The sequence below is a fragment of the Lampetra fluviatilis genome, chromosome 44, assembly GCF_964198595.1.
Source record: "Lampetra fluviatilis chromosome 44, kcLamFluv1.1, whole genome shotgun sequence".
Taxonomy (NCBI): domain Eukaryota; kingdom Metazoa; phylum Chordata; class Hyperoartia; order Petromyzontiformes; family Petromyzontidae; genus Lampetra; species Lampetra fluviatilis.
The window spans coordinates 8,423,852-8,451,720 of record NC_136318.1 but is presented as its reverse complement, the minus strand read 5'-3'; the positions used below and the strand labels follow the sequence as shown (position 1 = coordinate 8,451,720).

The following is a 27,869-nucleotide window of genomic DNA, read 5'->3' as shown; positions in this document are numbered from 1 at the left end:
CTGAAGACTGGACCAGCACCTGGGGACTCTCAACCGAGGCTCTTGTTAGAGCCGGGTTGTAGAGGACTGGTGGTGGGACCCGTACCCTGGCAGGGTCGGGTCGATCTAGCCTCCCTTAGCGGCCGTGGCAAGGGACCTGGGTGTAGAGTAGCCCGGGGTGTGTAGGACACACTGGAAGGGAGGCTGTACCTCCCTTAGGCTATCGGGTTGAAGGGGCCGTACCCCTTCGTGTTATAGTCGCTGTTCGTAGAGTTGTTGAAATAAACGCGTTGCCTCCAGAGGTCATCAACATGTAGTTAGTGAGACACACAACATAAACATGAGTCATAGCGATAAGGTATAGGGTCTAAGACAAAGGTCCAATAGAAGTAGAATGGTTGTGGATGCGCTTTGATTCAAAAGTTTGTTTACCACAGAGAATATTGATGTGTACTCTTTGGTACAGGTAGGAACAATGTTCCACACTGCCCACCAGGGATTTTTTGTCTGTCTGTCTGTCGTGCATAAATAAATATATAACATAAACAGCTCTTTGATTGGTGGAGACCTACTGCCAGGTACGGAGAGGGGAGGTGCCTAAGGGAGGAGGGTCATTGATTGGTGGAGACCTACTGCCGGGTACGGAGAGGGGAGGTGCCTAAGGGAGGAGGGTCAGGGGAGGGGCCTAAGGAAGGGGGGAGTCGGGAGGGGCCTGAGGGGGGGGGGGTCAGCGGAGGGGCCTGAGGGAGGGGGGGTCAGGGGAGGGGCCTAAGGATATGGGTGGGGGGGTGCTCAGGGGAGGGGCCTAAGGGAAGGGGGGTCAGGGGAGGGGCCTAAGGATATGGGGGGTGGTCAGGGGAGGGGCCTAAGGGAAGGGGGGTCAGGGGAGGGGCCTAAGGGAGGGACCGATAGTTAAGGGGGCTGGCTACCTGGCTGGCTGCCAGCGTGGTGGAGATGTAGCTCAGTGGGAGAGCGCACGCTTTGCATGTGAGGCCCGGGGTTCAATCCCCGGCATCTCCATGTCGGAAGCTTTTATTTAATTCATTTTTCCAACAAAGTTTGAATTCCAAAATCAATTGGCTGTGTCAATGTCCCTGTAATAGGGGTGCACGTGAACTCTCGTAAATATTACCCTATATGAACGATACCTTCGGATGAATTTGTGTTGATTTCAGGAACTTGCTATTTGTATAACTAGCGATGCACACAGTGATCAAATGGTTTACTTAAACATTTGTAGATGAAAGCAAGTGCTTAAACGTATCCAGAACACTTTTATTTCCGAATTTAATATTTCACAGAATAATTTAATTAGGACAGCATTATAGTATCCATCCACATGTATTCTTGTTATTTCTTTTGTTTCAAAGAAATACATTTTGCTTGGACTCTGTGCAGACTCGATGTGTCCAGGGCCCAAAGCCAACAGGAGAGTGAGTGGGGTGACAAGGGAGAGGAAGAAGCTGATGACGAAGTTTCACCCCGTACCGAGGTGGAACTGCGCCCCGGTAAAACCAGAATGGGGATGTAGCTCAGTGGTAGAGCGCATGCTTCGCATGTGTGAGGCCCCGGAGTCAATCCCCGGCATCTCCATGTTGGATCTGGAATCCATGTTGGAAGTTTTTTTTAAATTTATGTTTCCAACAAAAGTTGATTTTCAAAATCAATTGGCTGTGTCCATGTCCCTGTAATCGGGGTGCACATGAACTCTCGTAAACATATTCCTGCGGAGGGAGCTTAAAGGAACGTTGGTTTTCTCTGTTAATGGCCAGGGTCAACGGCGGCGTGGTGTATTTCGCAAATATGGCCAACTGTGAGGTTGGGCACAAGCCGGCGTGAGTCGGTTAAACGTTGAGTTTTATAAAGGCACCACGGGGTGACCAGCCCTTCCCCACCCTCCCCCACCCAGCCCCTCCCTTACCCACCCTCCCCTCTCCACCCAGCCCCACCCCTCCCATTTTTGGATTCACGACGGACGGACGGACACAATAATCCCCTGTGGGCTGGTGGAACCAGGTGCTTCCTACCAGTATAACCCTATATGAACGATACCTGAGGGTGAATTTGTGTTGATTTCAGGAACTTGCTATTTGTATAACTAGCGATGCACACAGTGATCAAATGGTTTACTTAAAATTTTGGAGATGAAAACCAGTGCTTAAAAGTATCTAAAACACTTTATTTCCGAATTAAATATTTCGAATAATAAATAAATTGGGAAAGCATCATAGTATCCATCCACATGTATGCTTGTTATTTCTATTTCTTTCAAAGAAATACATTTTGCTTGGACTCTGTGCAGACTCGATGTGTACAGGGCCCAGGGCCAACAGGAGAGTGAGTGGGGTGACGACGGAGAGGAAGAAGCTGATGACGAAGTTTCACCCCGTATTGAGGTGGAACTGAGCCCAGGTAGAACCAGCATGGGGATGTAGCTCAGTGGTAGAGCACACGCTTCGCATGTGTGAGGCCCCGGGGTCAATCCCCGGCATCTCCACGAGGTGATATTTTGCCAGTGGACAATTTTATGCGTGGCTTGTTTTCATTCGTTATGGTTGCTGAGCACAGATCCAGAAGACCAACATGTCAGCAATGAACAGCACTACAATCAAAGTTGTAGTCGATAAGAGTTAACATGTTTATGGCATTCATATTCTCACGTCGAAGGGAAATAATAAAAACAATAAAATTCTCACGTTTCGACTGCAACACAAGCAATCGTCATCAAGTGTGAAATAAAAATATTTATGGATATTACCAAGATAATTAGACTTGAAACCATAGGATGGACTTCCAAATTTGAGCAGTGCGTGGAGGAAGCCGAGAGAAAAGTGTTGTGACCTGCCGAGTGGTGGTCGAACGGAGTGGGTGAGAAGAAAATCAGTCTGGAGTCCTCATCGCTGAAGGATAACTCAACGAGTGGAATTATACAAGTAGGAACAACAGTTTCACACTGCCCACCAGGGATTATTTGTCTCGTGCATCGCCCCTCCCAAACATGTATGTTCAGGGATTGGTTGAAGTGCATCACGTGACCGCGAGCTTTCTGTCGTGCACGAATGTGCTGTCCAACCAAGTTCCTACCTGCCCACTCCGATGGAACGTGTTTTTTTGCGGTAAAGTCACGATTTAATTGATTTTTTTATGATCTTTTTTACCTACGTGACTTTACCGAAAAAAACAAAGAGTATGGACCCTTGCAGTTACGAAAACTTCAAATCTAGAAATATTGATGTGACTGGCTGAGATGTAATAGTGGATGAAATGCGGGCTAGATCTGAAACCACACTGCAATCAACAGATCTTGTGTTTTATTTTTTTTTCATTCACAAATGCTTCACGGGTGATCGTTTTATTACAAATGTTTGTTTGCTGCTCAAATAAAGGGGGGGGGGGGGTGAGATACACCAACAATGTAATAATTTACACCGAAGCTGGAAATGATGAGATTCGAATGCATGTGCAGCATTTATTGCCATTAATCAGCACAAGTGTCACAAGAGCTAGCCCACTTGGGCGCATATTTATACAACACAGGGTGGCTGAATCACCTAGACCAGGGATAGATAGCCCTAACCTGCAGTCCCTTCGAGCCACATACCCCACGCTCCACATGGCCACAAGACCCGGGGTGGCCACCTGGGGCCGGTTGGCTCGCGCTGGTTAGCTGTTGAGTTTTTAATTTAGAAATCTGCGGAAGCGCCCTGGGAGTACTCATGCCAAGGATCGATTGGCAAGGGGGCGGAGTGCCCCGGACCCTTCTCGCTTCTGCAGATGTTTTTTCTTGTTCCAAATAAAATTATTATGAAAACTTAAAAAACGTATCTTTGTCTCTAAATGAGCGGGGCCTGAACCACACATGTTTGCGGCTAAACTAGACATTTACATCTCATCAACACGGATTTACACAGATCACGCGTCTTACAAACGCAATGGGTGGGCATGACATCACTACGATGAGTATCACACACACAGACAAGCACTTCTCAAAGGCCAGAACTAGTGTCAAAATTCTCGAAGTAAACATGTCTAAACGTGCGGCCGCAATCTTCACTAAGCAATCGTGGTCGTGCAAAGTACCTGACGTTTGGCGTTTAAGGCAATCTTTAAGAGACCTTGATAAAAATCCAATTGGGAAAGATAAAAAACCCACATCTTCTGTTGGCTGATATAATTAGATATATATTTTTAAAACGTCCTCTCCCACCAGTATTCATAATGGGCCACAAACATCAGCCCATTTATTTCCTTTACACCTCTTCAGACACCTAAGAAAACCCTGAAAACATTTGGAAGAAAACACATCAGTGCACAAGTGTGCCTGCGCAGGTTGCATAAAATTAGGATTTTTCTGAATAATAACTTTTCAGTGATACTCTTTTGGCATTACAGAAAACAATAAAACTCATGTATACTCTGCCACTGAAAGGATTCTCCACAATTTCCCACATGTTCCTCTAAATAACTTCCACCAGCCTCATTGCTGGGGGCATTACACATTGCAATGTCAAGGTGACGAACTTAAGTGCTAAAACCAACAAAATGTTTTAAATTACAAAATCCACAGTTAATGCGACATTTCAGAAAGCCACACCCGACAGGCATTCCACAAAAAACCCAAACCCCCGGAAATTTAGGCAGCAAAACCTGGCCATAAACATAACAGTCCAATTATTTGGCTCCATAAACAACTTTGCTTAAGTCACGTTGAAAGAAAAAAATAGAATACGACGTTTCGATTGCAACACAAGCAATCGTCATCAGGTAGAACTAAATTTGAGAGAGACAAAACACAGACACACACAGACAGACACACAAGCAGAGAGAGACAACACAGAGACACAAATTTAGTTATTCCTGATGACGATTGCTTGTGTTGCAATCGAAACGTCGTATTCTATTATTAAATTTATTTTCTTTCTACGTGACTTTACCGAAAGAACCAAAGAGTAATTCCTGCAGTCACGAAAGCTTGAAATCAAGTTTGAACTTTGCTAAATTTATTTTATTGACTCACTGCCCAGTCATGTAGAGCCGGGGGGGGGGGGCTTTGGGTGTTTTTTTCCTCTCTTCCTGTTGTAAACTTAAAAATAAACTATTAACGCATGGCACTGAAAGGCAGCATGGGGGAAGGGAGCTCCCGTTTGTAAATTGGGACTTGCAACTACAAGCACACACGAGACGAACGCTCAGAGCCTCTACGGGGTTGAACGCGGCAACAACCAACGAATGCAAACGCACGAGGCAACATCCCCTCCCCCATTGCATGGGATATTCAAACAATTATGTACATCGCTTACAACAAAATAAATAGTTTACTCCACCTTTGGAGGCAAGTGCGCAAACACTGTGGCTTACATTTTCAATGCGGGTGCGTTCAACGTGTTCCAATTTAATTTTACAATGCAGGTTTTTTTTTTAAGGTGAAATCTTTCGGCAATTTGGATTCAAGAGCTAGGACCGGGTGTCAACTGCATGTTTAGTTATAGTTTGATACAGTGCTTTCATTGTTTTCACCAGATTGTTCAGCCTAACGTTTAGAATGTGGAACACAGCTGGCTCAATGCAAATTCTCCAATGTGAAAAATGTTACCGTGGCGATTTTCCCCACAATGAAGAAATGCACAAGAACGTTTAGCCCCGCTGTTTTCAATATTTGCGAATGCACATGACGATGCATGCGGTTCAAAGCACAGGACAGTGAGGGAGTTAAGCTGGCAAAAGTTTGAATATGCACCGACCCCCAACCAGCGCATCATCCCTCGACAAAACACGTGGTAGATTCCAAACCACATTGCACAGTGACATTTGCCGATATACAAGAGCATGCGATGATGACGATGATGATGGTGACAACATTTGGGGCATTCCATTTTTCTGTAGAATATGGGGGATGTGGAACACGGACATTTAATCCTCCTCTCCGCGGCCCTGGTTATATTTAACCAGGCCTCGCTGTGGACACAGCAACCGCTCTTGTGTGGGAGTGCGTCCCGTGGTTTCGTTTACCCACTTAAAAAATCGACGAGTGGTGGCGCAAAAAATAACCGCGCTCGGCGGTGCCAATACAGTGCAGGGGGAACTTGTCAAACGTGCGTATCGTAGTGCACATTGTGCTGGTGTCAAAGCCAAAATGTTATATGTATATATTTTTAAAAAAATGTTCCAATACAATTGGGCATGCAATAATTATCTCCTCCAGAAATGTTATGAATGACCATGAGTCTTAGTGAAAGAATCGATATTTGCTTCGATTTTGCCGTCCTGCTGGGAACGTTTCTCATCACGTCTCGTTTTTACAGTTTTGCTCGCTCCAATTATTGCTACATGTGAAATTTAGCATGTAATTTACGTGAATTGCAGATAACAGATTTTCACACGTGTGATTCGATACATGTGCCATGAACAGAAAATAATAAATTATAATCAACAAATCGGTCCATCACGACATGCCTGATAATTATAGAAATATTTTTGATAGTGCTTGTTAGCTTCATGGGCCTTACCCGAAATAAACTGACTGAACTAGGGATACACATGTCACCCTTGAAAAAGACTTAATGAAGGTCAATGTTCTGTAACCTGCTCAAGCTAAGACCATCAGTCAACCTGGTTCAGTTGGCACTAACAACTGGGAGCACAAACTTTGCACTGCACTGGATCATTTTGCTCCACAACCATTGAGTTCACACAGACGCATCATAACACGTAGCAGGACAAAGCGAACGCATTTTAAAACATTTCTGTACACGACACTGAAATTCAAGTTAACAATGTATTTAACTTAAAAGGATTATTTATTTTTTAACGATGCCAAAGTCGTTTTTTTGTTACTGCTGTGGACAAAATAATACAAGAGGCAGGCGTTTATTCGATAGGCGGTGATCCATTTATGGATGTCCCACTCAAATATTAGGGCGAAAATATATAGGCAGAAGTGAACTTCACATTTTTATCACCCTCCTGATACACTTTGCCCAACACAGCTTTCACAATATTCAATAACCTGTTGGAATTGGTTCTCCCTGTATTTTGGCCAATAAAGTCACCACTGTATTAAGTGTAGCTAGTAATGTTTTAGACACCTTTATTCCAACGTGCAAAAACAAACCAAATTACTTTCAAAACATTCTTAGAACATCTTAAGTACACCACAGCCATTAAATGGAGACTTCATAAAAGAGAGAAAGCAAGCAGCCAACCGCCCCCAAACAAATTTGAACTCGCACACATTTTAAGCCAAATCCATCTGAATCCAGTTGAAGCCGGGTATAATCACACCTTTTGTAAGTGCTAATTATTTGGTGATACTGCCTTGGCAGTAGTGCACACATCGCAAATACAAAAACCCTCCACACGTTCGTTAATCGTACTGCCTTAAAAAATAACAAAGTACATCACAGGCGATGTGTCTGGCAAATGGTCCTTCTTGAAATCATGTAGAGAGGTGGGGACGGCACTTGCAATGCCCCACGGTATGAAAAGTGTCATCTCCAATACGCTCTCCCCGTCTGGGCCATGTGCTGTCAAGGGCATTTGCACGAAACGTTGCATAACATATAAACTTTATTTTTAAGGCAGTGTTACTGACGAATTAGTTTTTATTTTATAGTAGTCTTCATATATGCAACACGTGCTTATATTAAACTGGTTGGGGGGGGGGGGGGCGCAACGGGAAACTTCTGATAGAAGCACACGTTGGTCTTGCTCCAAAGAGGTAGGCTTATATACAGCGTCCACTGTACAGAGATTCAAAATGTATTATTTTCACAACTAGGTAGATTTCCATTACCAATAATATTGCCTTTTGGAGGGATCGATTGCTTATGTTCTCTGTGAAGATGCACAAAACAATCCAGAAGAGAACCGTTACAGTAGTTGACAAGACAACTCATTCTCACCACCTCAATGTTTACCTAGTGGCAACACATTTAATGAACGCATGCGCGTGAATCTTTAGAGTCGGCAAATTAAAGTTAACTAAGCCGTTGCAGTCGTATATGCCATAACCGGCATATTTTACGTTGTGTATGTTAGATAGCTGAAAAGCAACACGTTAAGAGAGCAATATGTACTGACATGGTAGTCAAACTATCACACATTCACTCAGCTGGTACACCAAAAGTTATATATAATACACAGCTGACTCCAAACAAATAAACGTGGAGTCCAGGGAAGTGACGATACATTTCACATGACTAAGTGCAAATTCGTTGACCTTGCATATTTAAATTATAATGTATATTTTCATTTGTAGATCTCAAAACCAGCAAAAAAAATGGCCTTCTCAAGCCATTGCACAAAATCTATTAATTTGGTTTTCAAAATTACACCAGATGTGCAAAATATCCTAAGTCGTTACTACTCAGAATGGATTATCACACCAAATTTGTAAATACACAAATCTGATGTTTGGCTACGCTACTGTGTTTGCAAAATGCCACGCACTGCTGTGCTAAATTTAAAATATAGCATAACGTGATGTCATTGCATATCATGCATTTGCAATACAATCTATAAAACTGCCAACGGTATAGCAATGACTGTACACCTACCGACATCTTAATGGGATCATTCGTTCATTAAAATAATGTATTTGTTTTATATCACACTTTGTTAAATATTAAAAACTCTGCAGACGACTTCAGTCTTCCGTTAGTGAAGTGAGGATTAAAATTAGCCTGCTTTAGGATGCGGCTTTTTCACTGCAAAGCATGTTAAAGCTCAATCTTTTGACCCACAATGCCTCTTCCACCAGGTACACAACCAAAACATTGTAGATGCAAACCGAGAAATGTATAAAACATCGTTTATCTTGTTTACCCAGAAAGCCTCACCGAGTCTCAATATCTTTCTCAGGAGGGTCCTACTAGGTTTTCGCAGTAGCGGGCAATGTTACTACGGGACACCTGTGAAGAAGAGCTTTATAGCTGATCAAATTCCTCCAGTATAAATACATATTCTGATTCTGCTGTGTGTAATCCCAATTGAGTAATTTGCAGGTGACTTTTCAACACTTGGATACTTGGCCAATTCTAGTTACGCTGTATGTGTTTATGTTAGCTATGGGAGAAATCCCATGCATAGCAGTGGAGACCGTACAAACTCCACGTGGAAAGCAGCCCGAGTCGGGAATCACACTTAGGCCCCTTCTTGGTGCGAGGCACGAGTGTTTCCACTGTGCCTCTTTGCCGCCTATGACAAAGCACGTCGCCATCCTCCCATTGCCCACCAACCTGTTATGTCCGTGAAGCCAAAAAAACAGCAGTGTATTCATTCGTTCGCTCCATTCGTTTCTCCAAATTGCAGTATAAAACAAACAACTGCATAGGTGATGACAAAATAAAGTTTGTTATCAATACTAATTTTATGTCGACTGATCAATTGAAAGTTTCCCAATGGCAAAGTTATAGATCACTTCGGATGGCAATTCCAACATACACATACATCAATAATAAATATATTTACAAAAAGAAACCCCACTTAATAAATGCAATACATAAAATTCACATTGGCGCTTTAACTCAAACTTTCGGAGTCCGGTGGCAGTCATCTGAGTGCGAGATTATCAGGCAGACTTCATTTCCAACAGGTGGATTTGACTCAACATTTGCCGCTCCTTAAGTCGCACGCGTTGTTAAGAAGCGATGGAAGCTCTTGGAAAGCACAGATGTTCTTGGCACAAGAAGCGAATGTTTGCCTACAAAGTTGTGCCGAGTTATTTGCTGTTGTTAGCAATCGTTGTGATTTCATAAATTAATCTCGCCCCAATTTCTCATCACTAGCTCATTTGGCATGGCTGTCTTTGACGAAAAAAAACCCTGATTGTAATGACGTGCTGCTCTTGTCATGAAACAAATCAACAACAACAACAAGAGGAAGAGAGTAATCCGTTTGTTCAACCTCGAAAAACACACGGGAAAACAACGGCAAAGCAAATTCAGCAATAAGAGTTTTCCATAGTTTTCTTTTACATACATTAATGCCAAAAAAAAAACTGGCTCGTCATTCAATCACTTCCAATGCACCGCAGAGAAATGTGGTTTTGTAAAACGGACGCTCGTGTACACGCCGTGGGTTTGTACTGCAGCTCCACGCGGTATTCGGAGGCGTTGGACGGATGTGGCGGAGCAGATCACCCTCCGACCCGACCGCCCCCCCCCCTCACTCCCCACAGCGTGCACCGTCGTCAGTCTCTGTGCATCCGCCGTTCGTTATTCTCTGCGCGCAACCTGGGAAGATTGACACGCCAACACACCTGGGTCATGCGCCTGCCACCGAATCGCACCCTCGCAACAAAAGATCCCCCGTGTAGCCTTAACAGTCTGCTGGGGCAAGTGCTGTTAGCGAGCAGCACCTATGGAGGTCGGTACAGCATTTGAGGGGGTGGGGTGGCCAGCACCACGTCCGACCGCCTTTGTCTCCCTCATGGCGATGTTTGCACATCGGACCGGTTACTCATATGAGGCTGAGTCGAGCTAGGGGATGCCCAGAACCGGCTTAGATAATCGCCACTGATGTTGTGGCCATGAGCAGGAATCGAACTCGGGTCGCCGGGTTCCTATCGCAGTGCGCTAACTGCTGCGCCACCGCTCCCCTTACCCTCACAACAACAATTGTCATTCGCCACTAAGTAGTGGTGACGTCACCACGGCGCTTGTACCAGGCGACGTGTACTTTAAGGCAAAATGCACACGTGCCCACACATAACCTACAACTGTTAAAAAAACTGTCTGCATACAAGGAGGAGCAGGAGACATTTGCCTATTGTTTATTAAATAATGAAATCAGGAATTAATTTGGAGTTTGCGCCATGATTTTAGCCTGAGGCTTTCATGATGGCGCTTCATTTCCCAGAAGAGTATTGCTTGCAGTAGTAGTGTAACAGGAAGTGGCGATGTTGCTCAGCGGTTTTCCTCATTTACAGTTCACCCTAAGTTGGATGGCTATATGCACATCTCATATAACTGCACTTCTTATGAAAGAAACATATCCTTACATCACACTGGTGGGGGGGGGGAAGCAAAGGGTAACTTTAAAACAAGTACACTTTGGACATAAGCACATCTGGCCTTGCTTCCAAAGGGTTCGTTGAAACCCAGATTCAAATATATTACATGGACACGTATAAGCAATCGCACTGTGTGGCTATTGGTAATCAAATGTACTTGGATTTCAATCTAATGGGCTTAAGCTGCATTGCTTTTAGTTAGATCTGGGAGTGGTGGGGCACACCTGTAATCTAGCCATTGGGAGGTGGGGTAATATATTTGACTTATTTCTAAAGTTCATCTTTATATAAAAATAATTTTCATTATTTACAGTCCTTTGTCAATCCTCTGCTGAGATGAAGGATTCACCACACAGTGTCGTTCATGGAGGTTGTTTAACCGTAGTTCACCATGCTGGTCAGTCCAGGATGATGAAGGGTGGGCAATCCCAGGACAGAACTTGGGCAACTGATGTTAGCGATGGTTCAGAATAAAACATGGGTTCATAGCTCAGTGCGCAGGCACTTTTGTACTCCAGAAGAAGCTGTGTATATAAACACACCCCTTGGGATCAAGCCAATGTGCACTTATATTCAAAGTGTGCTTGTATTAGAAGTTACCTTTCGACTTTCTCCCACCAGTATTCCATATCACAAGTGTGCTTATATAATGTGTGCTATATTAATCTTCTACCGTATGACCGGTTCTGGATTTAAAATAAGGCGTTATAGTGGCAACCAACTATACAGAGGTTGGGGAGAAACCGATGGTCAAATGGAGATCCAAGTGTTTTGCTAGCGAGCAGTTGGAATTAGCTCTGAGGTTTGTGTGCTCAGCTGCCTGTGCTGGGTTTTGTGTAGTTTCAATCCCATCAGTGTAGTCGAATGAATTTCAAGTCCTCAGTTTTTGCAGAGGGAAAATGGAAGAACTATTCAAATAAATAAATGCAGATTTTCTTTTTTGAATTTGTAATCATGTGGTTATACAGAATACTAAACAGTGCATGCTGTATCATTTGATTCATGAGAACTATGATTAACGAATTCACTTTTTGTGGCATTAAATCTGTTTTCAACCTTCAGTAAAACAGTTTTGGAACTAAATGCAAAAAAACGTACTCAACACAATAATAATTTGTGTTCATTACAGAATTATTTTAATGTTCTTACACAAACAATTTACATAATTAACATTCAACCAAAGGTATTGTTGGCAACAGGTCATCGCTAAAAAAGATACTTCTCACTCTGTTAAAGGCATTAACAGCTAAACGTGCACAGTAACGATTCTTTTAGCAAGTTAAAGCTCTCACTTACCAGTCATTGGTCGTCTGGCCATCTGGAATCGGGGGATCTGGAACAGAGCCTGCAGAGACAATCACACAGCATTAATCGCATTACCCATAACACTTACTCGCTCGCGAACTCATTTATTCATTCATCTCGGGCAGTTTAGTTGATTGCCTTACAAAAGTGAGCTCAGCAAATCGGTTTATATCATAAAAGTCCTTGGCATAATCATGCCAAGGACTTTTAAAACATAACTTTCATTACTCTGAAAATCCACTCTCATTACCAAGATGAGCCGTCACTGGGGGTGCTTCATGATATGTGAAGGTTAAAGGTGCAGGCCCTGCAACGTCGTGATAATTTTATTTTGTGTTTTATTTTTATTATTTTATTATTTCCCTTTTACGTGACTTTTCCGAAAGAACCAAGAAGATGAATCCCTGCAGTCACGAAAGCTTTAAATCAAAATTCAACTACTTTGTTTTATCAAACCCTCTATGTATTTGTTAACATTATACATTTGTTTACGATTGAGAACCAAAGGGGTGCAAGGCTGCAGTAAAGGATAAGAACCACTGCTTTAGAGGATGTATTTGGCCTACCCGTTATGACGGGTATTTTTTTACAAGTGGAACCTATGGTATTAAAAAAAAAGCTCGGTAAAAAATGTATAAGCCAAGAAGCTGAATGCAAAACAACAATATTGGTGAGATGTGGAATTATTTCTGTGATGCAACTCGTGATATAAATTGCAATAATTATAGTCATTTATAGCCCTTTCTAAATATCCTGATGGATGACCATGATGCATATTTCAGTAATCACTTGTGAACAACATGTACCTTTGGACACAGAAACAGAGTTCTGCTTACACATGCCTTGAACCGTAATGCTCCACAAAGCATCTTGAGTAAGTACACATTTCTTGTTTTGGTATTGTACAGGAACCCATAATTTGGATGGAATGATCTTGCCAATAACATCTGCTAACGTTGAAACTTTGGTTTAACAAGTCTCACTGCTGATGAGATCCTGCAAGTCAAAACCGGTTCAAAGCTTGCTTGAATAAACAGATACTGCCAACTAGTATTGGTCTCGAAAGCCACTAAGCCAATTGGTCAGAACATATATTGTATTAATTTGTTGAGACAAAGTGCTGAATTTATGGTTATAAATGTTTTTACCCAAATGCTCCACAGAAATGAACAATGCGTTAGTACACGATTAAATTTTGTAATGCTCAGTTTGACACATACACACAGGAATGAAGTTTGCTGTGAAAACCATCACAGGTCTCACTTATTTGGCTAATCAGTTGTAATCAGTTGTTGGCAAAGAATTGGGAGGGGCTTTACATTTCCTGCCCTAATTACATCAACAAAGACCTGCAAATCCTCCAGGCATCCTGAGAATGTCTTGCTTAAATCACATGCCGCAACAGTGTTGTAAGACTATCAATACTAAATATTGTTTTACTAATTCGATAATAATCTGATTATTTGATTGTTTTGTTATATAATACAAACATATTTAACAGGATCTTTAGGAATAGAATTCCACACATCATGTTAGAAGTAAAAATAGCCATACAGAATAACAATTAACTGCCACAGTGAGTTGATGTCACGTTTAAAGGTTGCGATTTGATTCTTCAACCAAATTTGTCGTCACGTTTATTTTGTCTCGTACTTTTTGTTTGTTTAATTAGCCTAAAAAACACAAATGACCAAAAACAGATGAGGACAACATATTTTATCTCAATAATTTTGTTTAATCACTGAATCCGCATAAGCTCAAATCGGTTGCTTTTGGGATATCAGCGACTGTGAAAGTGATTATATTTTATTGGAAACACTCGTTTGGCATAGCGGTAAGGGCACAATGTCATTATTCAAGATAGATGTACGCTCAGAGTGCGTGTAATGTTACTAAAAAATGTTGTTTTCATAATATGTACACTTTCTCGATCAATGCAATAACAGTCCCAGAAGCGATGTGCTGTATACAGCTAAATGTTAAGGATGTATTGCCACATTAAGCTGTCAAACGGGTCCCATTATATATTTATTTGAATGAAAAAGGGGTATTTCTAATTATATTAAGCAACACACGCAATCTCCAAAATGCACTATCCATTTGGATTGCCAACAAAGGAAAGTCTACGGCCAAAGTCCATCCAATATTCCAGTGCCTGCTGCATTTTATTTAGCAACACAACTCTGTTCATCATGTTCTGCATTGAATTTGCTTTTACGTAAGAGACATTAGGACTGTTATAGGGACATCCGACTGCAACAGAGTTTGCCGGGTTCCATCCGCCTGTGCGGCAAGCAAATCAATGGTGCAAGTTTCTTAAACTCCCCCCTCTCCATCCACAAGGTAGCGTGAATGGGTACATCGCAGTTGATTTGATCAGCAGTACACGTGTGGCGGAGTAAAGTGTGAGTAGGACAAATACCCTCTACACGGGTTCTCTAGAGGTCCATCGAGTTAAAGACCTTCTGCCAGCAGTAGTGTGAGCAAATAATAGTGCTGCACGATTACCATTTACCACCATCTATTATGCCTTCTTACACTCTTAATTATACTTTTTCGTTGTACCATAAAAAATGTTAAATTGTGCATCCTTGCTTTGTTGGTATTATTTAAAACTGATGCCCATTTACAAATGGAAAATTTAAGCAATTAACAAAATGAACAAATAAAATCCCCTACTCTTAAACAAAGTGAGAGCTTATTGAGGCAACACGTCTCAAGTGTCTCTTGCAAAGCTAAATGAATGTCAGCGTAATTAAACAATACAACGTAGTGCGCATTGGTTAGTGCTTGTGCTCGGAACCCAGGTTCCATTCCAGGCCATGGCTGAATTAGTCCTGGGCCCCCTTACTTCACCAACCCACAATGACCAGTGTGGTGAAATATGGTCAAATAATACCCATGACTGACACAGCGTGGGGAGAAAATTCTCCCAGCAGTGGATTAACACGGGGCTGAACAAGTTCAAATATTGTTTTGACAATTGAGCGACAGGATGGCGCACAGGTAACACTTGCGCCTCACAGCAAGATTCCTCCAGGATAAATAAACATTCTGATTCGTCTGATTGTGAAGAAGGCCCAGGGTTTGATTCCTGACCCGGGCACCTTTTTGTGTGGAGTGTATGCGTTCTCCTCATTCAGCTTGGGTTTCCAATGGGCTCTCAGTGTTCCTAACACAGCTAAAGAAACGCACAGCATAACCGATATTAGCCAAAATATCACAATTCTGAAAAATTGCCTGTTAATTGTTTCCATTGGGATTACACATAGCAACATCGACCCCGACTGCGAAAAAAAATACCTGGCAGAAACCTCATGAAAGAGTACAGTATTGAGATTCAGTGAGACTTTCCTGATTAAACAAGCATAATCATAGAATAATTATGAATGTCAGAGCTTCTGCTACTTGCTTTCCTTCATGTAACCCAGTAGGCAGCAATAGGCTGCAACACCGCTGTCGACATAAAAGTTGAGGGTCTCAAGAGTTGATCATTGCTAGGCCAGGTACAGTAAAGGCATGACCAGCTGGTTAAACTCCCACTCACCCAGTATTTACATTGATTGACAGATCGATGCCACCCATCTGCTCAAAAGTGCTCAATACCAATTTAATCTAAAAGCGACAAATCTTGTTAGATCTGGAAGTACTTGGATGGGAGACTGGATGGGAGACTGTCTGGGAATACCAAGCGTTGTAGGGTTTGGGCTGTTAGGTGCCCAAGAGATGGCTGTACAGGTATAGCAATGTGTTAAAAAAAATCTAGCTGTGTGGCGCTAAGTGGTACACCTTGATTTGAAGCTTTCGTGACTGTAGGAATCCATACTCTCTGGATACTTCGGTAAAGGCACGTAGATAGATAAAATAATAAAAGAAAACACGACGTTTCGGTCGCAACACCATAGGGCCCGTTGCATCTCCGACCAGCACCACCTAGCCAGTGAGCTTGAACACGTATGCCAGGCTCTCAGGAAGAATGGATATTCTGACCACACAATCCGCAAATCTGCATCCCCAACCATGGGTAGGGAACCATCTGAGGACCTCCAATCAAAATCATCACCTTACCATACATAGCAGGGGTTACCAAGAGGATTGCCAAAATCTTAAACAAACACAAGATCCAAGTTCGGTTCAATACAGGACAAAAAATCCGTGATTTGATCACATCGGTGAAGGATGCTATTCCGGACATGCAATAAGCTGAGTTGTGTCTGCGGCAACAGTTAGATTGGTGAAACAAAGCGACGTGTCTCAGACCGGGGTCGCGAACACAAAGCGGATTTGAAACACGGCGGAACCAACACCTCGGCAGTGGCGGATCATTGTTTCAACGCTGTGGGCACACTTGACATTGTTTTCTCCGAGACCAAGGTGCTTCTGCAAACCCTCGGGCCACCATAAGAAATTTGTTCACGAAGCCATCCAGATATGCAAACACAGAAAACACTTTAATCGAGTATATGGATTCAGATTGAGCAATCATTGGAAGGATGTGATAAACCACGTTGTTTTAACTGCTATGATTTTCACTCACCCACCCGTGTGTCTTGTTGAACGATTACTACAAGTCCATTTACTTGCCAATTTCTCCAGCCCAACTGTCCATGCACGCCACAAAACCTCCCCCCTCTCCCCTGTGAACCCCTACAGCCAAACTTCTCCTTCCCCCCCCGTGTTTAACCCCTACAGCCAAACTTCTCCTTCCCCCCCCCCCGTGCCTATATAAAGCCACAACAGCAAATCATATGTTTTCTATCAACGTGACTTTACCGAAAGAACCAGAGAGTATGTTACACCTGCATATGCATTAACACCATATTCTACTCCGCTTACAACTGTCAACCTAGTCAATGTCCTCTAATAGGCCATATTTGACTGCACTGTAGGTCTCTCGTAATCTCTATCATGTAACTATCTACCCTCTACCATGCCCTTTCATCTATGTCAAGCAGCGGCTGGCTGCTCATCCTCCTCTGCTGGTCACACGGCTTTAGGACTCCCTCTCCCTCTGAGCTGTCTGGACTGCTGAATCCGTTCTTCTCTTCCAAGGATTTATCCTTCCTCCTCCCCTCCTTCACTTGTAACCGTCTCTCCACTTCAAATGTCGTACATGCTGGTCACGTCACGCAGTGTAAACCTACACAGACCGTCGTCAATCCACTGCTGGTGGATGAAAGCCTCCCCGCCGTGTATCTATTCGTGGGGATTGTTTGACCGTACTTCACCACGCTGGTCAGTAATGGTTAAAAATACCACGGAATTGCATCTTACCCGGCCCCCGCCACTGGCTTCTGATCTCAGATCCCCCTACCGGCTTTCACGCTCACCCAGTGGGTAGGAACATCAACCCCCCCTCACCCCATCATCAGCCATGGACAATCCACTGCTGGATGATGGCCTCCTCAATCCCTATAAAAATCATACGGGACTGTGTTGGCAGGAGCGTACAAGCACTCAGGACGAATAAAACATCCTAACGAACTTTGTCACGACTACTGAATTACAACACAATGTTACACAATTACCTAATAAGCGTGCCTCTCCGATCCAACCCGGTCTCTTGGCGGACTTGGATAGATTCCCCTGCCGGCTTCCCTCCATCGAAGTCGGTAGACACGGGTAGGCCGCACCGCCCGACTCCGAGGTAAATAACCACAAACCCAGTGTGACCTGACCCAACCTGAGATAATCACTTCCAAACTTACTCACCATTATGATTATCGCAGGTATATCAATTGTTCACTTAAACCGCCGGGAAAAGATGATCGAGAGATGTAGGGGCCAAGCGATCACTTGGGCATGAATGATTTAGGAAAGCGTTCTCTACCAACATCGATAACATCACCCACGCTATAGGACGATCAACCAGTTTCTGGAAAAGACGATTTCAAGTAAAAAAATAGCGACCCCACTCCCAAGCCATATCGAGAACACACTCAAATAATCAAACAACGCCACAAAAGTACGCGATGGCTAACGAAGCAATATGTTACATTAGGAGTGTTAAATAAAATAATCAAAGCCACGTCTTTCATATGGCTTTGCAACGCGTGCTTAAATGCCTGTGTAACTCAAAGCGCATCACAACTCATCTCAAAGTTCCGCTGCTTCTGCCGTGGTCTAGCCAGGAGTGGTGGTGGGGGCACCCCCGGTGGCAGCTGTCTCTACGCGACACAAGGTGCACGTAACACAGCACCGTGCCCATACTGATGCCAGCAGTCTCGGCTTTTGAAACAAACGCAGGCCGATTAAACCAACCCCTGGATATTGACCGAGATCTCCCAACCTTAAGTAAGCCCCACGACGAGGATGATGAGGACGAGGCCTTTGACCGTCCCAAGCAGAGTCCTTCACCCCCCACCGCCAGCCGCCCCAACTCCCCGGCTGTGAAGCCATCACTCGCCTTGTGCCCGCTCCATGTCGTAGATGGTGGGCCCGTAGAACCACCAGGCGACGTTGATGAGCACGAGGCTCAGCAGGAGCCACGCGGCTGCCACCTTGAAGAGCAGCGCTTGCTGCTCGTTGGCCAGCCACGACTCGGCGAAGTCGGCCGCGAATTCCGAGGCGAACTCGGCGGCGCTGCGTAGCGCGTCCACCTCCAGTAACCTCTCCATCGCTGCTGCTGCTGCTTCTGCCAGCGCACGGCCGCATGCATCAGTGCCGGACAAACACCGCCGCCGCCGCCGCCTCCTCCTCCTCGCTCCTTCTCCTCCTCCTTCACCTTCTCCTCTCGTCTCACACTGCGCGCTCTCTGTCCTCTCTCTCTGCCCACCGGTCGTGTTGTGATGACGGGCGGGTGAGCGTGCGTGATGACGTCACGGCACCGCGGGTCTAGACGTGCGAGGTACGCGCGTGTGGTGACGTCATGACGCAAGCTTGCGTCGTGACGTCACTCGCGGACCCGGCTCTCCAACGCCACACCCCCGGTTCGCGCTGCTACGGGGCGACGTCACAACGCAGACGTTTCGTCGTTACGTCACTCGCGAACCACTCACGCTGCTGTGACGCGATGACGTCACGCGCACGCCACCGAGAGTGACGTCCCCTCAATCATGCGAACGTCGCTCGAGCGGCGTGGGTGACGTCACGTGCACGGCTACGTAATGACGTCACCTAAAAATCTTTCCGATGCGACGTCACGCGCACGGTTACGTAATGACGTCCCCTAAAAAATATTGCCGATGCGATCATACTCAGGTTTTTTCGGTCAAGTCACGTAGGGAAAAAATAATAAATAAAATAATAATAAATGAAAATAAATCAATTAAATCACGACGTTTCGGAGGCAACACAAGTCTCCGTCTTCAGGTGGGACCGTCACAGCTAAATTCACTTGATACAATAAATTATTTTTTACCTACGTGACTTCACCGAACAAACCTAAGAGTATGAATCCTTGCAGTCACGAAAGCTTCAAATCTAGAATCGATGCGATCGTCTCTCGAGCGGGCGTAATGATGTCACGCGCACGCCGGCGTAATGCCGTCACGCGCACGCCGGCGTAATGACGTCAACGCGCACGCCGGCGTAATGACGTCACGGAAAAAAGAAGTCACATCGCAACAAAAAAACGACGCCCGAGGTGACGGAGCGGCGATGAATAATCGCGGGAATCGACTCCGACTCCGTCCCCGCAGCAGCAGCAGCTGATGACGACGGACATGGCCCTGTCGCAACACGGCAGCAAGGCCGGTGTGCGCGACAAAGTGACGGAGTACGAAGCGTTCATCAACGAAGTGCTGAAGAGAGACCTGCAGTGAGCATTGCGTTTGTTGTTGTTGTTGCTGTGGTGGTGGTGGTTGTTGTTGATGTGATGGTTGTTGTTGTTGTTGCTTCTGTGGCCGCTCCTCGCCCCCTCGCGTCGTGGTTTACGACGGCCGTGGGTTTTCCCCCAAACCACCCATTGCCACCTTGCGTCGTCGTCAAGCGAAGTCGATTCATTGTTGCGAGCTGCCCACCTCCAGTTCCATCGCCTCCTCGTTAGTTTATTGTCCTTCCCCGCACCTCCACATTAGCACGGTCGGCTAAGTGCGGTGCGAAAGAAGTTCAACATGTTGCACAAAACATGTAAACAACCATTGCATCGATGCACATGGTGGAGATGATCTCCTCCTAGGGTTGCAAACTTTGACTGAAGCTAATTTGGGGAGATTTTAAAAATTACATTTAGTAAAAAAATCCTATTAAGGCTCATCTCTCAGATTACTTTAGACAGTTACCAGCCATTCCGTGAGGGTTGGCAACCCTATGTCATCTAACAAGGCAAGCCTGACTGCTGATGAGGCACCCAATGTCGAAACCGGTGCCGAGTTTTCTTGTGTTCAATGAACGGTGGGAACGTCCCCTCCTTAGAGGCCGTGTGTTGCTGGTGGGATGTGTGTGAAAATCAAATAATTAAGTTTTTTTTTGGTATGGAGAGACACGTGGGAAGGTGGTTTAATTGTTTAACAACATTATTTTGTACTCGCATGCATATTTTATTAAATTACTTCACCTGGGAAATTCCTTGGGTTTGAACATCTTCCACTCTGCAAGGGTGTCCAGTTCACTTACATAGCAAACACGTAATGACCACGAATATACAAACATTTTAACAGCGTCTATAACTTATGCATTGTGCATTTTTTAACAATGATCATCGCGCCCAGTTAAACGCTAATTAAATACCTAACTAGATGATGCATCTCTTATTTGGCAATACTGCACGCTGGTGCAACCAGACTCGACGTTGCTTAGCTTCTGAGATATGACGAGATGCAGGTGTTTTTTGTTGTTGTAATGGACTAGTGTGGACATAGTTCAGCAATGTTTAATGCATTCTATTTGCCATTCGGATATCTTTTCAGTTGTATTGTATCATACGTAAAAATAAGTATACAACTTAACCTTATTGAGAATTTTGTTTACTTTGTGTGTGCCATACCTAAAGTAGATCAACTATAACAAACATTCCAAGTAATTTGCAATGAAGTTAACATACTTCCAACTGAAATACCACACACGTGGTGTTCGCTGTTACTGTGCTCCCCTTCAGGAAAGTGTTGGAGGAAAGAGATAAGATTTATGAGAAAACGGCGCAGTATCTGCAGCTCAAGCATGTCATCGAACGACTACAGGTACCACGAGTTATTGAGTGCCCCAAGACCTGGAAGGATACTTCCACTGATATCAGCTGTAGCTGGGAATTTAAACTAGCGCAGTGCACTAACCACTGCGTCACTGCTCCACCCCACGATACTGAAATGTACAAAATGTATTGTGCGCTGTCTTGATTGATTGTGAGTGATACATAATAATTTGAAGGGATAGGTTTTGCACCATTAACATTAAAAAAAAATTAAACTTAGAACGATTAGTTTAAAGTTTATTTTGTATAGCTAGGCGAGAACTCAAGAGGCCAAGATAGTCTCATTTGCAAGATTGACCTGGCTCACCAACACGACAAAATCAAAACAAAAGAAAGTACGATATAACAATGAAGCAAATAAAAATCTTAGCCAAAATAACTGATACTAGCATGTGCTTGCGGGCCAAATAATGTCGTATGTTTGTATACTTTGTCTAAACACATTGATGCACGAAACTTTGCCTCTTTTGCAACGCCGACCTAAGTTGTATGTCATCATGACGTTTTAATATCTTAGCGTTTAATCTTCCTTACATCTCGCGAAACCATTACCTCTGTCGACAGCTGTCGCATCTCTCGTGTAGCTCCTCCACCTCACTGAAATGGTCACTTCTCAGCGAGCCATATCTCATGGCTGGCCACAACGTGGCGGGTTACTCCCCATACCTTTGTGGCACACATGTGGGTCGATCGCTGCCAGTGTGAAAAACCCTGGCCCAAGGGATGCCGTAATTTAACTCGTGGCTATTTGAGTTGAATTTTCCTACAGTTTATATGATAGCGCTGACAAAGTTATAAGTAATTAATGTATTCTTGTAAATGTGTTTTATGGTGTGCCATGGGTTGGTTGCAGGAGACAGGGTGCCCAGGGGAAGAGCTGAAAACACAGGTTGACCTTGGTTGCAACTTCTACGTCAACGCTAAAGTGTCAGTGCTCGTGTCTTTGTTCAGTAGCCAAACACAACTATAAAATTAACAACCGTGTGCTAATGACCTTGTGAAAATTGTGATGGTATTTAATAGTGATTTTCACAGCTCTATAGTAGGGTACTGTGTCCTTGTTAGTTATGCATTCATTTAACATTGGGTTTTTATTTTGATTCCTATTTAATTAATTGTTGTATTTACTTTCCTTTTGTCATTATGGTAACCCGGGTCACTCTTGCAAACGAGACTATCATGGTCTCTTTGAGTTTTCACTTGGTTAAACAAAGTAAACTTGAATAGAAAAATATTTGCTACTTGGTAGTAAGAAAAAAGGTCACAACTAATAATTTGATAATTTGGAATCAGTTACATTACATTTTAAAGGTAATTATCTAATATAAGGAATATATGGATGGTGTACCACTGCATGTCAGAGCTCATTGGAAATGTTTTGTCTTTGTAGGCCAGATGCAAGTCACATATTTGTATCTGTGGGCTATGGATTTTTTGTGGAATTCACGCTCCCGGAAGCGCTAAAGTTCATTGACAAGAAAACCACGCAGATGAACGAGTAAGCAAACCTCGGGCAGTTACGTGACGTTGTTAACACGTTTCCGATTAATACGTGAAAGCAATGATCGCACAATGCTGAGATCCTAGGTTGAATCTGGACAGCCACCACCTGTAAACACATTCCTGTGGAGGGAGCTGGTAGGAACGTTGGGTTGCTCGGTCAATGGCCAGGGTCAACGGCGGCATGGTGTATTCCGCAAATATGCCCGACTGTGAGGGCGGGCACAAGCCGGCGTGAGTAGGTTAAACGTTGAGTTTTAGAAGGGCACCACGGGGTGACCAGCCCCTCCCCACCCAGCCCCACCCCTCCCACCCCCCATCCAGCCCCACCCTCCCCACCAAGCTCCTCACCCTCCCCACCCTCCCCACCCAGCCTCTCTCCACCCTCCCCACCCAGCCCCACCCTCCCCACCTAGCCCCTCTCCACCTTCCCCTGCCCACCCAGCCCCTCCCTCCCCACCCAGCCCCTCCCTGCACAACGGACACAATAATCCCGTGGGCTGGTGTAACTAGGAGGTTCCTACCAGTATAAAACCCAGGTTCTCCAGTGTAGAGAGTTCATAGTTCCAGCCTGGTAACCAGTAAGTGCACACAAAACTTCCCATCATTTAATTTGGGTTTTCACTTCATTTAGAAAAAATAACAGATTTGATAATTAAGAATTTCCATGGCATATGTACGTGACCATCGTGTGGGGGAAAAAAGCCGGTTGAAGTTGACTTCAGAATTAGTTCTGTACCATCAACTTCTGAGACCGTTCTATCCAGGCTCGATACTCTGCTGAGCTTCTGAGATCTGAAGAGATTGGGAACAATCTGGTAGATATGTTCAAAGGCAAGAACATGTGGAACAGGTGGAGGAGTTTATTATTATTTTAAGGGCTTTGCTGTGTTGTTGCCAGGTACAGTGAAAAGCTCACCAAGGATTCAGCCAAAATCAAGGCGAACATCAAGATGGTTTTGGAGGTGATGTTTTTTTTATGTACTGTGGAAATTTCATGGATTTAGAATTTGGTGTTGTGGGTTAGTAGTTCGGCTGCCACAATATGGAGACAATACGATATAACATGACAAAAGATCCATGATAATTGTATGGTATGTTTTGAAAAATATGATTGTCATGGTTATCATTGGAAATTTAACATTTGTTAAATAATATGAAATAGTACTTTACTTAAATTAATAGTAATACACATTTTAAAAAATATGACTGTATGCATTAAATTAGTGCTGGAGTAATTGTAACATTTCCTGGAGTAATTTATGGTGTCTTTGTAGCTAATTTAATAATTTAATTGTTTTCTGCATGACTGACAGCATGTGCGTTATAGGTTGTAAAGTGGCATCGATCAAATGAATAACATCAGCCTTCGGTTGCATAAGCTGCAGCTGAATATATTTTAAATAAATTATACAGCATTGCACAAGCTTGGTTTCCTCCCTTCACACCGCCTCTTCACTTCCCTACTAAACTAAAACACAGAGCATACTTGCTCATGTACCTAACTTCTTGTGGCTTTTGCTCCCACATGTTTGCACACATTTTTTCGATTTGTTTGTTTATGTCGTCACTGTTAGACTGAAATATAGAACTTACATGGACCTGTACCGAACTTTTTCATATTACACTTGCACTGTTTTTGACTCGGTTTCGTTTACAACCGTTAGATATCTCAGTTGTTGTGCAATATTCCTTCAGGACCCTGTACTCGTTCTCTGCAATATTGATGTTGGTGTGCTCACGTACCACGGATCTCCCTTGTAAAACAGCCAGGCAACTGTCTTACAAGGGATGACATATGCAGTGGCGGCTCGTGACATTTCCACTAGGAGGGGCTGTTGTGAATGAGCTCTGAAGATATGGTGTTCTAACTTGATTTGAAACTTTCGTGACTGCAGGAATTCATACTCTTTGGTTCTTTCGGTAAAGTCACGTAGGTAGAAAATAAAATAAATCACTGATATTTTATACCTACGTGACTTTACCGAAAGAACCAAAGAATATGGTGTTCTAATTAAGAAAAACCTCGTCGTGTTATTTGCCATGCCGTGAAAGTGATATAACTCTTATCTACCAACAGTAGGCATTTATAAACAATATACGAATAAAAAGCAATCCAATGCTGTCGCCATGACCCTCAAGTCGATTGATCAGGACCCAGTTGCTTGATATTCAACTTCTGCATAGAAATCCTTTCAAATGGAATATTTAGGAGTGACCCCACGGTGTTCGTTGCTAATTCTTCGTTTAATGCACCTGCTGCCATCGCCATTGCTGTTGTTTTTTCCTAGAGCGTGTAGGCCGGACCTGCTATATTTTCACAGTGAAACTTAGCATTGTGATATAGTAATTACAGCCGTAGGTGCCTTTTTCACCACCTTGAATTGGGTCTCAAACGACGTGGCTAAAATGCGAAGCTCATCGCAATTAATGAAGGGATATTTCTCACTAGCACGCCTTCACAGCCGCCCGAGACCTTCCCAAGGCACAAATCAGACGGTGGTATTGCAACTTAAAATGTTATCTTCATTAGGCAATTCGCGTTGAAATAATAATATTTCGATGTTTTTTTAAACAAACAATTTATACAAAAGTATTTTTTATTAGAGAAATAATTGATCATCTCCAGCTGCTTGGTGGTACGGCTCCCCATCGCCCCTAGTGGACGAACCGCGTTTGGACGTATGCATAACAAAGTAAGCTTAAATACAATGTAAAATACAATCGCAAAACGAAGGGAAACTGATAACGTGATTTGTCATGTCGTGAAAATAAAAACCGTATTATATTGTGAAAAGTATCACGCCAAACCTTGCAAGTCGTTTATCTTCACGGAGTATTTAATTTTTTTTTACAGGGCTTGCGAGAACTGCAGGGACTTAAGGAGTTGCCAGTGGAGAGGACGAGAGAAGTCTGGTGATTGGACCTGCACTGCTTTGGGATCAGCTGGGAATCATTTAATTGCGTTCCCATTGTTTGTTTATTACAGGGATAGCTCCATAGAGCTGAGTGCCACTCATATTCAGCGAGCCCTTGTACTTTATTGACATCACAGCTTTAATTAGTGTTTTTACTGTAGCTGTGGTCCTCCAGTTTCATGTCTGTATTTCATTATAAATGCAATCCACATGCTTTTCTTTTATGTCCTTACACATTTGCAATGGGGAGGTGTCCTGGTTTAAAGTAACTGCCACTCCGATTTGGTTTGTGAGGATGTACATAACTCTGTAACGATTTAATGTCACGGTATTTATTTTGGGAATTAAATCGATTTCAAGTTTCCACTTTTAAAAACAAGTGTTTTTCCTCTCTATTAAACTGGTTTTGTATCTTTTAGAAATTTCTGCACGTTGTTTACAAGACTTAAAAGGTAGCTTCTGTTTACATTTGATTCACGTGAATGCCAATATCGAGCAGCAGATTAAAAAGGGTCTGCGTTAGAATGTTTGGCCAATTCCATTTCCTTCAGCCCACCGGCCAGTGTGGTGGACATACAAGTTTAGTGAAATAATCTCTACTACCCACATGGTGGGTGTAAGAGGCCCACATCCAACATTGACAGAAGGGCTGCACATGACCTACACTCACTGGTCGCACCTAATGGTCAGGCTGCGGTATGGATACAGTGCAGGAAGAATTGCTAATAAAGGGCTTCGCCTCTTGGAGGCCGATGGTGTGTCACGTATACGACACTCAAATGGAGATTGAGTTGCATATGGAGTTCATCAGAGGGATATCATAACACTTGTGGTTCTGTGTGCAACCAGTGTCACTTGTGTGCAGTGTCATTTCTAGAATCTAGAGGAATGCCTGAAACTAGGGCCCTGCATTGGGTCGGGTGCCCCGTATGTTATCTGTGGCAGTTTGACTGAACGAAGACATTTGCAATTAAGTACATTTGCAGTTAATTGCAAATGTCTTTGTTCAGTTAAACTGCCACAGATAAATAAGTTAAACTGCAGTTCAACTTATTTCATTTGGGTAAATGTTGACCATGCCAGGCACAGCATGGCCTACTCCTGCTAATGACGTCATGGGATATTTAATGTCCGTTGAGTGAAGCAGATAGCAGGTCGTGTTGCTTTGGATATCACCACAGTATTAATCGGGGCGGCTGGTGGATTCGACCCGCGAACCTTTGCAACAAGCGGCAAACGCGCTACCGCTAGGCCACGTCACCGCCCACAAAACAGATACGGCACAGTACAAATGTAGTGACTGACTTGGAGACGCCAGGAGTAGGAGGCACTCTATTTATTAACAGCCTTCACAGTTCACAAGAGGTAACTACAGCTCCCAGTCAGGACAGCTGGCAGACTGATGGCGACGAAGACTCCGGCAGCACGACGGGATCCCACTCCAGGCAACAGCCCCGAGCCTCCGCTCGGGGTCCCCTTTTATCCTCCCGGCGTGGCCTCGCTCCGCCCCGGGCCACGCCCCTCTTCTAGAACCTCCTAGCGGGTTTCTGGACTTCCCTCACATGCCCCTTCTGTAACCTTTCCCCTACATGCCTCGCTCTGGCTTATCACGTGACCTGCTGACAGACAGGGCTGCTGAAACTGCAGATCCCCTTATCTGCCAGCGCTATGCTACGTAGTGACCAATTCCATGTCACTCCACATGTAAACACCACTGGCACACCTCTTCCACACAATAATATATGCAAGAGGTGTGTCAGTGGGCGATATTGCGTTGACTGGTGCACGAGCGCAAACAACAACAAAACTCAACACCTTCGTCACAGGGTTAGGGTTATGTGCTGCAAAGAAGGGCTATTACCCGAAATGTCTTTTAAAAAATCACTTAAGGGTTACTGGTTTCTAAATAAAAAAACGCGTTTCCGAGTGGGAGGGTGGCGATTTGGCCGCGCATGCTTGCCGTAGTCAGCTGATCCCGCACCGGATGTGGATTTGGTGGTTGAACGCGGGTGGCGGGAAACGCTGA

At 43.9% G+C, this 27,869-nt stretch overlaps 2 protein-coding genes and 2 non-coding genes across 4 annotated transcripts; 3 read left to right on the top strand and 1 right to left on the bottom strand.

Moving 5' to 3' along the window:
• Positions 1 to 1,500: 1,500 nt before the first annotated feature.
• TRNAA-CGC (transfer RNA alanine (anticodon CGC)) lies at positions 1,501 to 1,572 on the top strand. The gene has a single exon. It is a non-coding gene; the product is annotated as a tRNA-Ala (tRNA).
• An 832-nt stretch (positions 1,573 to 2,404) lies between these two features.
• On the top strand, positions 2,405 to 2,476 carry TRNAA-CGC (transfer RNA alanine (anticodon CGC)). Its single transcript has one exon. It is a non-coding gene; the product is annotated as a tRNA-Ala (tRNA).
• A 4,573-nt stretch (positions 2,477 to 7,049) lies between these two features.
• TCTA (T cell leukemia translocation altered) lies at positions 7,050 to 19,210 on the bottom strand. Its single transcript, XM_078876631.1, has 3 exons — positions 18,702 to 19,210; positions 12,287 to 12,335; positions 7,050 to 10,211 (listed from the first exon to the last, which is right to left on the bottom strand). The coding sequence occupies exons 1-3, from the start codon at positions 18,910 to 18,912 to the stop codon at positions 10,169 to 10,171; spliced, it is 303 nt and encodes a 100-aa protein (XP_078732757.1). The 5' UTR covers positions 18,913 to 19,210; the 3' UTR covers positions 7,050 to 10,168.
• Positions 19,211 to 19,834: 624 nt separating this feature from the next.
• UXT (ubiquitously expressed prefoldin like chaperone) lies at positions 19,835 to 26,254 on the top strand. The gene is made up of 6 exons (XM_078876384.1): positions 19,835 to 20,054; positions 21,333 to 21,414; positions 22,279 to 22,352; positions 22,816 to 22,923; positions 23,827 to 23,890; positions 25,783 to 26,254. Exons 1-6 carry the CDS (start codon positions 19,948 to 19,950, stop codon positions 25,843 to 25,845), a joined length of 498 nt encoding a protein of 165 aa, XP_078732510.1. The 5' UTR covers positions 19,835 to 19,947; the 3' UTR covers positions 25,846 to 26,254.
• The last annotated feature ends 1,615 nt before the right edge of the window (positions 26,255 to 27,869 follow it).